This window comes from Amblyraja radiata, chromosome 3 (assembly GCF_010909765.2).
Source record: "Amblyraja radiata isolate CabotCenter1 chromosome 3, sAmbRad1.1.pri, whole genome shotgun sequence".
Classification (NCBI taxonomy): Eukaryota; Metazoa; Chordata; class Chondrichthyes; order Rajiformes; family Rajidae; genus Amblyraja; species Amblyraja radiata.
This window is the reverse complement of record NC_045958.1, coordinates 104453461-104469192: the sequence shown is the minus strand read 5'-3', so window position 1 is coordinate 104469192 and position 15732 is coordinate 104453461. Positions and strand designations below refer to the sequence as shown.

At 45.1% G+C, this 15732-nt stretch overlaps 2 protein-coding genes across 6 annotated transcripts in view; both read left to right on the top strand.

Annotated features, from left to right (window-relative positions):
• Nucleotides 1-4477, top strand: part of paip1 (poly(A) binding protein interacting protein 1) — a 38550-nt gene extending 34073 nt beyond the window's left edge. For both annotated transcript variants that reach the window (XM_033018489.1, XM_033018488.1), the window contains 2 exons: nt 927-1002; nt 4016-4477. In XM_033018489.1, coding sequence (XP_032874380.1) covers nt 927-953 — 27 coding nt within the window. In that variant the 3' untranslated portion in view covers nt 954-1002; nt 4016-4477. The remainder of the gene's footprint in view (nt 1-926; nt 1003-4015) is intronic.
• Nucleotides 4478-10839: 6362 nt separating this feature from the next.
• The window catches only part of c3h5orf34 (chromosome 3 C5orf34 homolog), a 39521-nt gene continuing 34628 nt past the window's right edge, over nt 10840-15732 (top strand). For all 4 annotated transcript variants that reach the window (XM_033018487.1, XM_033018485.1, XM_033018484.1 and 1 more), the window contains exons 1-2: nt 10840-10866; nt 11439-11698. In XM_033018487.1, the coding sequence (XP_032874378.1) occupies nt 10851-10866; nt 11439-11698 (276 nt within the window). In that variant the 5' untranslated portion in view covers nt 10840-10850. The remainder of the gene's footprint in view (nt 10867-11438; nt 11699-15732) is intronic.

The window sequence follows — 15732 nt, the reverse complement described above, 5'->3', positions numbered from 1 at the left end:
TGCAAATGTCAAAAGGAATGGGGTTTGAGAAAGGACATCGCCAACTCCTGGGGGCATGTAGCCGGTTCTGAATTTCATTTGGCCAGACTGTACTCTTCAGAGATTCATAGACTTGTAGAGAAATGTTAAAGATATTATTTAAGGATAATTCTTCCCACCAGATCAGAATCTGGAACAAGGGAGGAATGTGTCACCAGTTAAAACTGACATAGGAATCTTTCAGCACCAGGTATGAATGTGTGTATGTAAACTGGTGAAAGGGGAGCTGATGGTTTAATGGGGAATAGACAATAGGTGCAGGAGTAGGCCATTCAGCCCTTCGAGCCAGCACCGCCATTCAATGTGATCATGACTGATCGATGGTGACACGATAGAAGTATACAAACTTAGAAGAAGCATATATAGGTGGTCAGAATCCTTTACCCAGGGTAGGGGTATCAAAACAATAGTTGCGTAGTTAAGATGAGAGGAAAGTAAGCTGAGAGGATAGTTTTTTTTCTTTCACAAAGCCAGGAAGGGATATTACCTATTAGTGTTAGATAACTGAAACTCGCTGTCAGAAGAGGTAGTGGAGTTTGATGCAAACACTTGATTTAAGTTACATTCAGAGAGCTACTTAAACAGCATAGAAGGATATGGACCAAATGTAGACAATGCGATTAATATTGATTAGCAAAGGGGTCGGCACGGACATGGTGGGGTGAAGGGCCTGTTTCTGTTCTGTATAACTTATCTAATCTCACATATCCCACGCGGCTCTGCTTTTTTTTAACGTTAATGATATATTTTCACTTTTTAACAGACACCTGACCGGTTTAAAATATCTTTTTGCTGTGTGTTTTGTAAAACTAACAAACATAAGGGAAAGGGTGCACAGATCTTTCCACCAGATTCTCAGCAGCATTTCTCCTCTGCTTGGCTTTCAGATTACCTGGAAAAATACCAGGAGATGATTGATCGAGAGGAATTGTTTCAAGGTTATTCCGACGAAGATGGGGACGCGTAAGTTTTTCTCTTTCTGTTCACGTCCCTGTTGCGTGAAATTTCAATGAATGGATGTTTCTTGATGGAAGGTCTCGTGGGATATGAAAATGAGTCATGATCTAATTGAGAGGTTGAAGGTGTTGAATGATGTACTGGGGCATAAGGTCATAAGTGATAGGAGTAGAATTAGGCCATTCGGGCCATCAAGTCTACTCTGCCATTCAATCATGGCTGATCTATTTCTCCTTCCTAACCCCATTCTCCTGCCATCTCTCCATAACCTCTGACACCTGTACTAATCAAGACTCTATCTATCTCTGCCTTAAATATATCCACTGACGGCCTCCACAGCCTTATGTGGCAAAGAATTTCACAGATTCACCACCCTCTGACTAAATACATTTCTCCTCATCTGCTTCCTAAAAGAACTTCCTATAATTCTGTGGGTATGACCTCTTGTTCTAGACTTTCCCACTAGTAGAAACATCCTCTCCACATCCACACTATCTAAGCATTTCACTATTCTGTATGTTTCAATGAGGTTCCCCCTCATTCTTCTATACTCCAGCGAGTACAAGCCCAGTGCCGACAAATGCTCATCATAGGTTAACCTACTCATTCCTGGTTCAATTAATTCATCTCCACAACCTGGTTCATTCATGATGCACAGTCACATCTATTGTATCTGTTGGTAAGTGGATAAAGAGTAGACACACGGAACTGCAGATGCTGGTATCGTGTGTAAAAATAATGACGCAATGTTGGAGTGGGTCAGGCAGGACCCTTGAATCTTACACTCAACGTCACCTGTCCATGTTCTCCAGCGATAATGTCTCGCCCACTGAGTTACTCCAACACTGTCTGTTTTGTAAGCCCGCATCTGGAGTTCCTTATTTCTATCTTAAAAATGGGAAAAGCAAAAAAGCAAGAGTTCAAAATTAGCATGTCCCTGTAAACTGTAAGAAGCAAAAATGGTAAGATTGGGGAAGTTTGGTTAACAATGGAAGTTGAAGTTTGATCGGGGGGGGAAAAAGAAGCGTGTGTCAGGTATAAGAAATCATCAAGTGAATCCTTTAAGTTCTATAGATGATATAAGAGAGATTAGAAAACATGTGTGCAAATAGGGGAAAAGAAATGGCTCTGGCAACAGAATTAGAGAAAATAATAAACCTTTTATAAATATACTGGAGAATAGCTAGGGAAAGATTTGCATGACTGTTCACCAGGGAGAAGTTTACGGGGAGGTTGAAGAGTGAGGGGAAGTGTACACTGGTAGTCTGGGACGTATATCAGGAATGAGGAAGTGTTGGGAAGATTGTGGCACGTTAAGGTGGTTACATCCCCAGGCCCTGATGAAATTTATTCCAGGGTATAACAGGAATCAATGAAAGGAATTTCTGAAGATAGACACAAAATGCTGGAGTAACTCAGGCAGCATAGCATGTCTGGAGAGAAGGAATGGGTGATGTTTCAGGCCGAGACCCTTCTTCAGACCTTCCAGGCTTTGGCCTGCCATCCCCTTTCCTCCCCCACCCCAATCACTGAAGAAGGGACCCGATTCAAAACATCGCCTGTCCATGTTCTCCAGGGATGCAGCCTGACCCTCTGAGTTACTCCAGCACTTTGTCGTTCCTTGTAGGGAAAATAAATTAGGGTTATAATATATCCCAAATATATTCGGTAGAGCAGTGGTAGAGATGCCGCCTTACAGCACCAATAACCCGGGTTTGATCCTGACTACGGGTGCTGTCGGTATGGAGTTTGAATGTTATCCCTGTGACCACGTGGGTTTTCTCCGGGTGCACTGGTTTCCTCCCACATTCCAAAGACATGCGGTTTTGTAGGTTAATTGGCTTCTGCAAGTTGTATCTAGTGTTTCAGATAGAACTAGTGTATGGAAATTGCTGTTCGGTGCAGACTAAGTGGATCGAAGGGGCTGTTTCCACACTATATCTAAACTAAATTAAAAAATATGGCTACTTGGAAGATGTATGCATCTTTAGATATTGGTGAGCAAATCACAAAGCAGCCACTCTGATCAAGAAAGTAAACATGCTGGTGTGGGCAGATGCATTATTGGTTTGTGAATGAAACAGAGCATCATGGATTGATGTTTGTCAGTGAGCAGTCTCTCTCTGGACTTCATAACAGATAAAACAAAGGCTCTGCTTTGGCATGGAGACTAGCCTGGGGAATCTGCTGTGCTAATAGGTCTCTTGACAGAGTGTTTAATTGTTGTGTGTACTGACAAAGAAACTTGCCGCAGCTTTATGGCCCATTAATGCAAAACTCAAACATAAATATACAATAATCAATGGTACAATAAATTTATAATCAGTAATACCAGGTAACCAGGCCACAGCTCCATCCAAGACCACACGAAAGTGTAGAGAATTGTGGACGCAGCCCAGACCATCACACAAACCAACCTCCCTTCCATTGACTCCATCTACACCTCACGCTGCCTCGGCAAGGCCCGCAGCATAATTAAGGATGAGTTGCACCCTGGTCACTGCCTCTTCCCCTCTCCCATTGGGCAAAAGGTACAGAAGTGTGAAAACGAACACCTCCAGATTCAGCTCGGTATACGTGACAATAAACTAAACTATAATAATAGTGCAAGTTCATTGATGTCCGTAGTGCAACCAGGACAAAGTAATGGCAGATCATAGTTGCTGAGGTAGCGATTAGCGTTGTACAGTGTATCTGCACTCTGTATTTTCCCCTTTGCTCTATCTATTGTATTTGCGTTTGAACTGATTGCATCCATGTATGGCATATCTGATCTGTTTGGTTAGCATGCAAAACAAAGCTTTTCACTCTATCTTGGTGTATGTGACCATAATAAAGCTAAACCAGTGTTGAAAAGGCTCATGGTTACTGGGAAGAAGTTGTGCTTGAACTTGGATGTTACTTTTTTGGGGGTCCCGTCCATTCTTCCCAATAGCAGAATTTGTCTTCCAGGGGGGGGGGGGGGGATGCACACATTTGGTACCATTAGCTAACATCCCCTATACAATTTTCTCAATAGGTATCTTGATGACTCGGATGATGAGATGGACCCCGAGATGGAAGAAGCTTTTGAAAAGTTCTGTGCCGAAACAGAGAAAAAGACAAAATAGTGCAAAGAGGAGAGAGCATGGGATTCGTTAGAAGTGAAAAATAGACAAAAAAAATTTGGGTTTTGAGTGTTTATTTGAAAAAAAGGACAAAAAAAAACTTTTGACTTTCAAAAGACATGCAAGTAATTTAAAGGCAAACTGAAGAAACATTTTCATTTTCTTGTGCCATTGAAAGCATTACAGGAAAAGGTCTGTGGGAATCTACCTAAAGCTGTTGATGGTGAATACACTGCAAAAATGCCCAAGCAGATTCTGCCTGATAATATGTTGTACTTTTAATGAGACTCTTTTGTAATATAGTTTGTTATAGTTTTATTTTTATGTAAAAGTTGCAAGTTCAAAACTAAAATAAAATGATTCTTTGTAACGGGCTGCATCGCTTCGTGAAGCACACTAAAGATTTTGACTCTCCCGATCAATATGTAATTTTAAAAACAACACAAGGCACGCAGACAATGAATTATATGTATCAGTCGGGAGAGGAAAACAGCAGCTTGCTCCGTGCAAAGTCATTGGGTTGGGGGAAAGAGATGTATGGACATGAGGCATGAGAAGAGTGAGAAATTCTCACTGAGAGAGTAAGGTGGGGACTACTGTTAAATAGTCAAATCGTAATGCTGCCATTATTTACCAGTCCATATATGCATGTGTACACACACACACGCACACGCACACACACACACACACACACACACGCACACGCACCCCACACACACACAATGTACATGCATACACACTTAAATACATACGCATATACGGTATATATACACACAATATACATGCATACACACACTTAAATGCATACACATATACGGTATATATATATACACACACACACACTTAAATGCATAAACATGTACGATATATATACACACACACACACAATGTACATGCATACACACACTTAAATGCATACACATTTACTGTGTATATATATATATATATACACACACACACGCACCCCCCCCCCCCCCCACACACACACACACACGCACACACACACGCACACACACAGAGGCTGGCAATATGCAAACAATGTGCACTTTAAGAAACTATGCTAAATTGCTATCAAGTTGGAAGATGGTATTGGACAAAGATAACATGTTTGTATAAGGTGACGTGTAACCTCGTGTTTTTGCTGTCCATTGTACACCAGCTGACAATCTCTTGACACCAAAAAAGGAGCCTGCGGAAAATTGGCATAGCCTTGCACTGCTAGATAATTGTTGCTCCCATTGACGGTATTCCACACGAAAGTGAGCCCTTCCTGAAAAAATACCCAAGGTGGTCACAAATGTCTTACCTAGGTAGGCAACTCACCAAAATGTACCACTGCCATTATTTGTCAGTCCGCGATTTATAAAAGTAAAAGACAACAAGGCATGTTTCAAATGTTACATTGAGTTACCAATTTCTGGGGTATTTCAGAAGCAGCGAAGTTTCCTTGTTAGTTTAGGATTGTTAGTAAGAATCTGGAATATGGAAGAGTCGTCCCCATTACTCTGATTCTCACTATTCTGTCGAAGCAGTATCTATCTGACGTGTATATGTATGCTTGCAGCTTTTAATTGGAGCAAAACCTGCCTGTAAATATTAAATGTTTTACTTTGTCTTGCTTCAGCTTCTCGGGAGCAGAAATCCAGTAAGACTTCAATTCACGCAAGGATTACTGACAGCTCCAAAGTGCCCCCCTTATTGCAGTCTATCCTTACTTCAGTCCATCGCGTCCCTGTCCCACCTCTTTCCCCACCCCAAGTGAAAAGCATACCTGCCCTCTTCAGTAGTGCCTTCCACCACTAACCATCCACTTCTTCCCCGGGGAAATGATTGGAGGTTACGTCTCAGTACCCCAGTTCCCTGCTTGCAGATAGCTACTGTGAGAGTAGCTAATACCAACTGCTGAACCATTGGCAGCAGTTCCAGGTAGGTTTGCGAGGTTGCTTCCTACAGCACAATTTAAAGTTGCACCCTTATTGTGCAGTAGTCCCTGTATCTAAGCATTGCCTTCGTTTTGCAGTCTTATTTACTTGAATTGTAGATGTTTACACTGTTCTTCAAATTGTATATATAACAATGCATGAAACAACCTTGTGATTTCTTTTCCCCCTCCTATTCCTGGTAAATAAATTTTGATGTGTTTGTAAATGGTTTTGCGTTTTATGCTTTATGAACATTTTTCTTTGGCTAAACCTGGACCGTGCAACGTCTGTCAAATATGGCATCAGGACTCGAGGGCCTTGGCTATAGGGAGTGGTTGGGCAGGCCTTGGAGCGCAGGAGGCTGAGGGGTGATCTTATAGAGGTGTATAAAATCATGAGAAGAATAGATAGAGTAGTCTCTTGCTAAGAGTAGGGGAATCGAGAACTGGAGGACATAAGTTTAAAGTAAGGTGGAAAAATTTAATAGGAACCTGAGGGGTAACTTTCTTGCACAAAGGGTGGTGGGTGTATGGAACGAGCTGCCAGATAGGGTGAATGCACAGTCTTTTACCCTAGTGAGGCAGGTACCACCACAACATTTAAAAGACACGCGGACAGGATAGGAACGTTTTAGAGGGATAATGGGCAAATGCGGGCAGGTGGGACTAGTGTAGATGGGACATCTTGCTCGACATGGACTAGTTGAGCTGAAGAGCTTGTTTTCGTGCTGTATGACTCTGCAGTTGTGGGCGAGGTAGAGTTTCGAGGGTGGAGGATGGGATGATGGCTATCTCCAGTTGGAAGGAGATAAGGTGTCGCCGCAAGGTTAGGGTTGCAACAGAAAATGGCGAGGTTGGGAAGAGTGAAGGATGTCTGGAAATGAAGTAGACAGAGGAGGTATGCGCTAAATGGTTCAGTTGTGGGTTGGTGCCACAAATGGGAGATGAGATATTGTGGAGGGACACATATTCAGCAGCAAAGCTCCAATGAGGCAGAGACCAAAAATGAAATTTGTCTTAACTGGAGGTCAAAGCAGTTTCATTGTCACACGTACCGACAAGGGGTGGTGCAGCGATAGTTGCTGCTTCACAGTGCCAGAGACCCGGGTCAATCTGGTGCTGTTTGTACAGAGTTTATAACGTTCTCCATGTGACCGCATGAATTTTCTCCGGGTGCTCCGGTTTCCTCCCACACCCCAACGATGTACTGGTTTGTAGGTTAATTGGTTTCTAATTTGTATATTATCATTGGTGTGTAGGATACTGCTAGTGTATGGGATGATCACTGGTCGGCGTGGACTCAGTGGGCTGAAGGGCCTGGTTCCGCAGTGTATCTCTAAAGTAAAGACGACAGAACATTGAAATTCTTGCTACAGGTCTGTAAACTCAATAACACAAATATAATCAATGAATTAATAACCCTGATACTTGTTAACCATAATAGAACAAAACCGAAGTCCATAATGCAACCAAAGACAGCTCATGGGAGATCATAATTCCTGAGGTTCATGTTGTGTTGGGTTTGGAGACTGATAATTGCTGGGAAGAAGCTGTTCTTGAACCTGATGGTCACAGTTTTCAGACTACTGTACCTTCTTCCCAATGGTAGCAGAGAAATTAGAGTGGCCAGGGTGATCTGGGTCTTTGATGACATTGGCTGTATTTTTGAGGCAGCGCCTCCTGTAGATCCCTTTGATGGTGGGAAGGTCAAGCATCTAAAAGGAAATGAGAAAAGGAAAGGGCAATCTATTTAAAGATCTGGAATGATCTGTGGTCCCATAACAGCACAGGTTGAGTGCCACAACTGATTATAATCTCCATGGGAAATAATTTTATTATGCAGTTACACTCATGTACGTGAAGATGATTTTATTGAAAAAGGATCCTACAAAGGTTTAACAGAGCAAATGGAGGGAGGTTCCTACAAGCAGTTCGAAGAAAGGCCTTGACCCAAAACGTCACCTATCCATGTTCTCCAGGGATGCTACCTGACCTGCTGAGTTACTCCAGCACTTTGTGTCCTTTTGTGAATCATAATATCACACTGGGGCTGAGAAACAGGGATTCTCTCTTAGGGCAGTTAGAAGGGGAAGAAAAACAAGTAAGAAAAAGAATCATGAAAAAAAGAGGGCAAGTGTAACATTTAGTTTAGTGATACAGCAGGGAAACGTGTCCTTCGGCCCATCAAATCCACGCCAACCATTGATCACCAGTTCTACGTGATCCCACTTTCTCATCCACTTCAAACACACTAGGGACAATTTACAGAGGCCAATGACCCTGCAAACCTGCACGTCTTTGGAATGTGGGAGGAAATCGGAGCACCCGGAAATGTTGACATTAAATCTCTAGTAAATATCTGTGTTATTATCTTTCTCAGTTGATTTGGCTTGCTCTCAGTGGGTAGACACACAAAGCTGGAGTAATTCAGCGGGTGGGGCAGTGTCTCTGCAGAAAAGGAATGGTGACTTTTCGGGTGAAGACCCTTCTTCAGACTGAGTCGGGGAAAGGGAAATGAGAGATATAGAACAAATGAATGAGAGATATACAAATAATAACGTTAAACAAAACGGTCCATAGTTGGCTGTGGGCTAGGTGAAAATGAGCTATACAGACAGTGAAGCCTACCAGGACGACAGTGAAATAGTACAATGACATGGGTGGGGGAGTAATGGAGAGGGGATGCAAGGGTTCTTGAAGTTAGAGAAAAGACGTACTGCTGGGTTGCAAGTTCTCATCTCGCCCACAGCTAACAATGACCTTGATTATCGTTACATTTTTACATATCTTTAATTCATTAGAAACATAGAAAATAGGTGCAGGAGTAGGCCATTCAGCCCTTCGAGCCTGCACCGCCATTCAATATGATCATGGCTGATCATCCAACTCAGTATCCTGTACCTGCCTTCTCTCCATACCCCCTGATCCCTTTAGCCACAAGGGCCACATCTAACTCCCTCTTAAATATAGCCAATGAACTGGCCTCAACTACCTTCTGCGGGAGAGAATTCCACAGATTCACCACTCTCTGTGTGAAAAAAGTTTTCCTCATCTAGGTCCTAAAAGATTTCCCCTTTATCCTTAAACTGTGACCCCTTGTTCTGGACTTCCCCAACATCGGGAACAATCTTCCTGCATCTAGCCTGTCCAACCCCTTAAGAATTTTGTACGTTTCTATAAGATCCCCCCTCAATCTTCTAAATTCTAGCGAGTACAAACCGAGTCTATCCAGTCTTTCTTCATATGAAAGTCCTGACATCCCAGGAATCAGTCTGGTGAACCTTCTCTGTACTCCCTCTATGGCAAGACTGTCTTTCCTCAGATTAGACCAAAACTGTACGCAATACTCCAGGTGTGGTCTCACCAAGACCCTGTACAACTACAGTAGAACCTCCCTGCTCCTATACTCAAATCCTTTTGCTATGAATGCTAACATACCATTCGCCTTCTTCACTGCCTGCTGCACCTGCATGCCTACTTTTAATGACTGGTGTACCATGACACCCAGGTCTCGTTGCATCTCCCCCTTTCCTAATCAGTTCTAATCAATAATTAGTTCTATATTACTCTACATCACCGTTTATATCTTTCTTTCTCCCTCTCCCCTGACTCTCAATCTGAAGAAAGGGTCTCGACTCGAAATGTCACCCATTCCTTCTCTCCAGAGATGCTGCCTGTCCCGCTACGTTACTCCAGCATTTTGTGTATCTTCGGTGTAATATTTTCAAGAGAGAGTTGGATTTAGCTCTTAGGGCTAAAGGAATCAAGGGATATGGGGAGAAATGCAGGAACGGGGTACTGATTGTGGATGATCAGCCATGATCATTTTGAGTGGCGGTGCTGGCTCGAAGGTACTCCTGCACTTGTTGTCTATGTTTTTAAACCAGCACCTGCGGTTTCTTCTTCCACACACTTGCTGTCAGCGGGGCCCGGCCTGCAGCTTATGGACTAGTGTTCAAGAAGGAACTGCAGATGCTGGAAGATCGAAGGTACACAAAAATGCTGGAGAAACTCAGCGGGTGCAGCAGCATCTATGGAGCGAAGGAAATAGGCGACGTTTCGGGCCGAAACCATTCTTCAGACTGATGGGGGGGTGGGGGGGAGAAGGAAGGAAAAGGGGAGGAGGAGGAGCCCGAGGGCGGGCGGGAGGGCGGGAGGAGACAGCTGGAGGGTTAAGGAAGGGGAGGAGATAGCAAGGACTAGCAAAATTGTGGACTAGGCCGCGTTGCCGGGGTAACCGGCCGCGCCGTGACGCGAACAGCGGCGCTGGGCCAATGACGCGGCGGCTTTAAGGCGGGGCCGAGGCGCCGGGCCAATGGCGGGCGGGATTGCTGCGAGGCGGCGGCGGGGCGGGGAGGAGGAGAGCGGCGGTAAGTTTGACTGCGGGCAGCGAGAGTGCGGGAGAGTAGGGGGGGGGAGGAGGAGGAGGAAGGGGAGAGTAGAGGGAAGAGGAGGTGGGGGAGAGGGGAGAGGAGGTGGGGAAGGAAGGGGAGAGGAGGAAGGGGAGAGGAGGCGGGGGAGAGGGGGAAGGGGAGAGGAGGTGGGGAAGGAAGGGGAGAGGAGGAGTAGGAGGGAGGAAGGGGAGAGGGGAGAGGAGGCGGGGTAGTGGAAGGGGGGAGGAGGTGTGAGAGGGGGAGGGGAGAGGGGCGGAAGAGGAGGGGGTGGAGGAGCGGGAGAGGAGGAGGGGGGAGGATAGTTTTGTTTGGGTCATGTTTCGCGGGTCGAGACCCTTCTTCAGACTGAGAGTCGGGAAAGGGAAACGAGAGATGTAGACAGTGATGTAGAGATATACAACAAATGAATGAAAGATATGCAAAAAAGTAACGATGATTAAGAAAACAGGTCATTGTTAGCTATTTGCTAAGTGAGAACGAGAAGCTGGTGTGACGGGTGGGGGACGGATGGAGAGAGAGGGAATACATGGGTTGCTGACCAAAATGTCCCCTTTGAGCTTGCCATTAATGATTCAGTGGTTCTTTTGTTGTCACGTGTACCAAATACATATTTTCCATATAGGTCATATGTATCCTCTGTTTCAGGTGTCAACTTCTGTTCCAGGTGTCAATATAGTCACCACACTTCGGCGCCACTTTTACACAGTCCATGCTGTAGCTGCTCAAAATGGCCCATTGCAGCCATCACCTCACTTGGATCGGGGCAGCGAGCCATCCTTCTCCTCAATCGGCCTTCAGCTTTCCTTCCCCTGGGAGGGCACCTTCCGCAGCCGACCTTGTAGATGCGGAAAGCTAGACCCTCCGTTCTCCAACCAACTCTTTGTCCAGCGTCTGCCTGTAACGCTGATTCCTCTGTATAATTTCCTCCAACATTTGACCTCCCAAAGTGCAACACCTCACACCTGCCACTTCCCCGCCCATTTCCATAGCTGATCTATATTCCACTGTATGTTTTCACAGCCTTCCTCACAGCCGGTGACACCAGCAACTTTGGTGTCGTCCGCAAACTTTGCAACCAACCTGCCATGGCCTTGGTAAGTCTGATGGTCTTATACGAGGATGATTCTGTGGAAGTCCAACTCGCGGATGGCTCCAGCCTCCAGCTCTCCCCTTGCGGATCCGAATTTATGATTGAGAAGAGTCCTGCGCCGAACTTGCACCCCTTGCAGAGCTGCTGCCGGGTGCGCCAGCGAACGCTGTTCACCATCAGCATTTACAAGGTGGGTAACGGCAACTGATGCAGCTTCCTACTTTCTCAAAGTGTGGCATTCCCTTTTACATCTGTCATAACCATCAGCCATACAGCTTACTGGTTCATTGTTATCACGTGTGCCAAGATACAGCGAGAAGTTGCACAAGATTTTGGTGAGGCTGCATTTTGTAATATTGTGTTCAGTTTTGGCCACCCTACTAGAGAAAGGATGTTGTTAAGAGAGCAGAGAAGTCTATAAGATGGAAGGGCAGATGCTGGTTTAAACCGAAGATAGACAAAATGCTGGAGTAACTCAGTGGGTCAGACACATCTCTGAAGAACACGAATAGGTGACGTTTCGGGTCCAGACCCTTCTTCAGACTTCTTCTGCAGAAGGGTCTCGACCCGAAACATCACCTATTCCTTTTCTCAAGAGTGCAGAGAAGATTTACGAGGATGTTGCCAGGACTCGAGGGCCTGAGCTATAGGGAGATGTTGGACAGGCTAGGACTATTCCTTGGAGCACAGGAGGATGAGGGGTGATCTTATAGAGTTCCTTGGAGCGTATATCTTATAGAGATGTACAAGATCATGATACCCCGTTGGATTGCAACCTTGTCGTGGTCGGGGAGCTTGTGTGTCTCAGTGACTCCTAAAGCTATGCCAGTGGGAGATTCATCTCCTGTTAGGGTCTCCCATGCTGGACAGGTCGAAGGGTAGAGGCGAGACGAAGAGCGATCCACTGGTCCTCCAGGTTGGAGGTTGAGCACAGGGCTAACAACCCTGTCTCGTAAAACAAATATGTTACAGAAACAGCAACTGAAGGAATCAACACTACTGGGTGTGATGGACTTCCAGGGCTATCGACAGATGCTAGGATGAATGTCAATGGTGAAAGAGAACCAGGCAGCATCCCAAGAATAGCTCAGCACCGGACACAGGGAAAAGGAAAAGAGGGAGACCCAAAACCACCTGGCGTCGAACCGTAGAGGATGAAATGAAAACAATGGGCCTGACCTGGGGTAGTGTCCAGAAGCTAGCCCAGAACAGACAGGAGTGGAGGACCTTCGTTGCTGCCCTACATGCCAGGAGGCATAATAGCCAGTAAGTAAGTAAGTAAGTAGGTAAGTACAAGATCATGAGTAGAATAGATAGGGTAAATACACACAGTCTTCTAGCCAGAGTAGGCACATTAAAAACTAGAGGACAATGGTTTAAGGTTAGGGGGGAAAGATTTATTGGGAACCTAAGGGGAAACTATTTTACACAAAGGGCAGTAGGTGTATGGAACGAGCTGCTAGAGGAGGTAGTTGAGGCAGGTACTATCACAACATTTAGAAACATTTAGACAGGTACATGGGTAGGAAAGATTTTGAGGGATATGGGCCAAACGCAGGCAAGTGGGACGTTTTGATGGGCCATGTTTATCGGCTAGGGCAAGTTGTGCCGATGGGCCTGTTCCCACTCTGCATGACTATAATACACCTGTATAAGGTCATCCCTGAGCCTCCTATGCTCCAGGGAAAAAAGGTTCCCACGTACTCATCCTCTCCTTTTTACACCCCAGATCCAATAACATCCTAGTAAAATCTTTTTTGCACCCTTTCCGGTTCTGCATACTGTTTTAAGAAACCCTGTTGAATGTGCCTAAGACATTCTGCCCGTCTAAACATCTTGCACTAAGGAAGTCCCAGGTTATACAGGGGAAATCAAAGGCAGTCCTGACAACAATGCTAAGAGTTGAGAAAAGGCTCATCTGCTCTTGATTATGCCATCAAGTCTCTGGCGTGGGATTTAATACCACAACCTCTCAAATTAGGTTTCAGCAGCAGGTCAACCTACTTACCAACCTCCCTATGGGAAAATATTTCATTACTCCATAAACTTGTCTAATCGTTTGTGTAACAACTTGTTTTGATCTGCAACAGCTGCGAAGCATTTAGATGATGAAAGATACAGCAGGGCCTTTGGCTCACCGAGTCCACACTGACCGTCGATCACCCCTTCACACTAGTTTCTCATCCACTCCCCCCATACTAGGGGCAATTTACGAAGCCAATTAACCTACAAACCCTCACGTCTTTGAGACGTAGGAGGAAACTGGAGCATCCAGATAAAAACCCACACGGTCACAGGGAGAACGTGCAAACTCCACGCACACAGACAGCGCCTGAGGTCAGGATTGAACCCGGTGCTCTGAGGCAGCGGCTCTACCAACAGCGTCACTGTGATAATATTCGGTATACACATGATAATAAATTAAACTAAACTAGAATTAGTTATTTTGAAAAGGAAATATTTACAGATCTGCAGAGGAACAGCAGAATCAGTTGGTCTGCTCTTTTGAGGGGCTGATCCTTCAGACAGGATGTGCTGAACAGATATGTTTTTATGCTGCATGATTCCAGTACAGTAACAACCCCACTGAATCCAATTTTAACCTCTCAGCTAGTTGCAGAAGATACATTTAGAGACTTTCTCTGAAAGTTCATAACGTGCAAAAAGGGTCGTTTCACAGAGTTTTGGAGTAACTCAGCGGGTCAGGCAGCATCTCTGGAGAACATGGATAGGTGACGTTTCACAGAGTGCTGGAGTAACTCAGCGGGTCAGGCAGCATCTCTGGAGAACATGGATAGGTGACGTTTCGCAGAGTGCTGGAGTAACTCAGCGGGTCAGGCAGCATCTATGGCGAACATGGATAGGTGACTCTTCGAGCCTTCAGTTTAGTTTATTATCGCGTGTACCGACAATTAGAGGCATGCTGAATGCACAGATACATTACAAAGGGAATAACGTGAGTATCATTCAGTGTAAGATAAAGCCAGTAGTCCGATCAAAGATAGTCTGAAGGTCTCCAATGAGGTAGATAGTAGTTCAGGACAGCTCTCTAGTTGCTGTTGGATGGTTCAGTTGCCTGATAGCAACTGGGAAGAAACTGTCCCTAAAGCTGGAGGTGTGCGTTTTCACACTTATGTACCTCTTGCCTGATGGAGGGGAGAAGAGGGAGTGACCAGGGTGAGACTGGTCCTTGATTATGCTGGTGGCCTTGCGTGAAGTGTAGACGGAGTCAATGGAAGGGAGGTTGGTTTGTGTGATGGTCTGGGCTGTGTCTAAAACTGCAATTTCTTGTGGTCTTGGATAGAGCTGTTCCCAAACCATGCTGTGATGCATCCTGATAAAATAATGCTGTTCGGGGCTTTTCTTCAGACTGACCAGAAAATTAATGGTTCAATGGTACTTTATTGTCACAGTACAGTGAAACAGTTGAGTAAAAATCTTAATGTACATGGCCACAATCATACTTAACTACAAGAGCGGAGGACTGGTAGATTACACTGAGGCAGCACACTTCCCTATAGGAGAATATTTAACTACTCCGTAAATTTGTCCAATCTTTTGTGTAACAACTTGTTTTTATCTGCAACAGCTGTGAAGCATTTCAAGGTGAGAAGGAAAGATTTAACGGAAAGCTGTGGGGCAGCTTTTTCACATAGTGGTGGGTGTATGGAACTAACTGCCGGAGGAGGTAGTTCTTCTTATCGAGTCCACATCACAGGATTAGAAGTTGTTCAGCCAGAGCTGAACACGCTTCTCGGCATCTGCATACAATGGTGTCTGTCTTGCGCTTGGCGGTGGAAACAGGGCCGCGACGTGAACGCTCGTTACTTGGTTAATTAGGGTAGTTAAGGCAGGTGCTGTTGTTGGAATAATTTTCACGAGATAATAGACAATAGACAATAGGTGCAGGAGTAGGCCATACGGCCCTTCAATCCAGCACCGCCATTCAGTGTGATCATGGCTGATCATCCACAATCAGTACCCCATTCCTGCCTCCTCCCCATACCCCCTGACTCCGTTATCTTCAAGAGCCCTATCTAGCTCTCTCTTGAAAGTTTCCAGAGAACCGGCCTCCTTCTCCTCCAGGCAGTGAATTCCACAAACACAACTCTCTTTGTGAAAAAGTGTTTCCTCATCTCCATTCTAAATGGCTTACCCCTTATTCTTAAACTGTGGCCCCTGGTTCTGGACTCCCCCAATATCGGGAACGTGTTACCTGCCTCT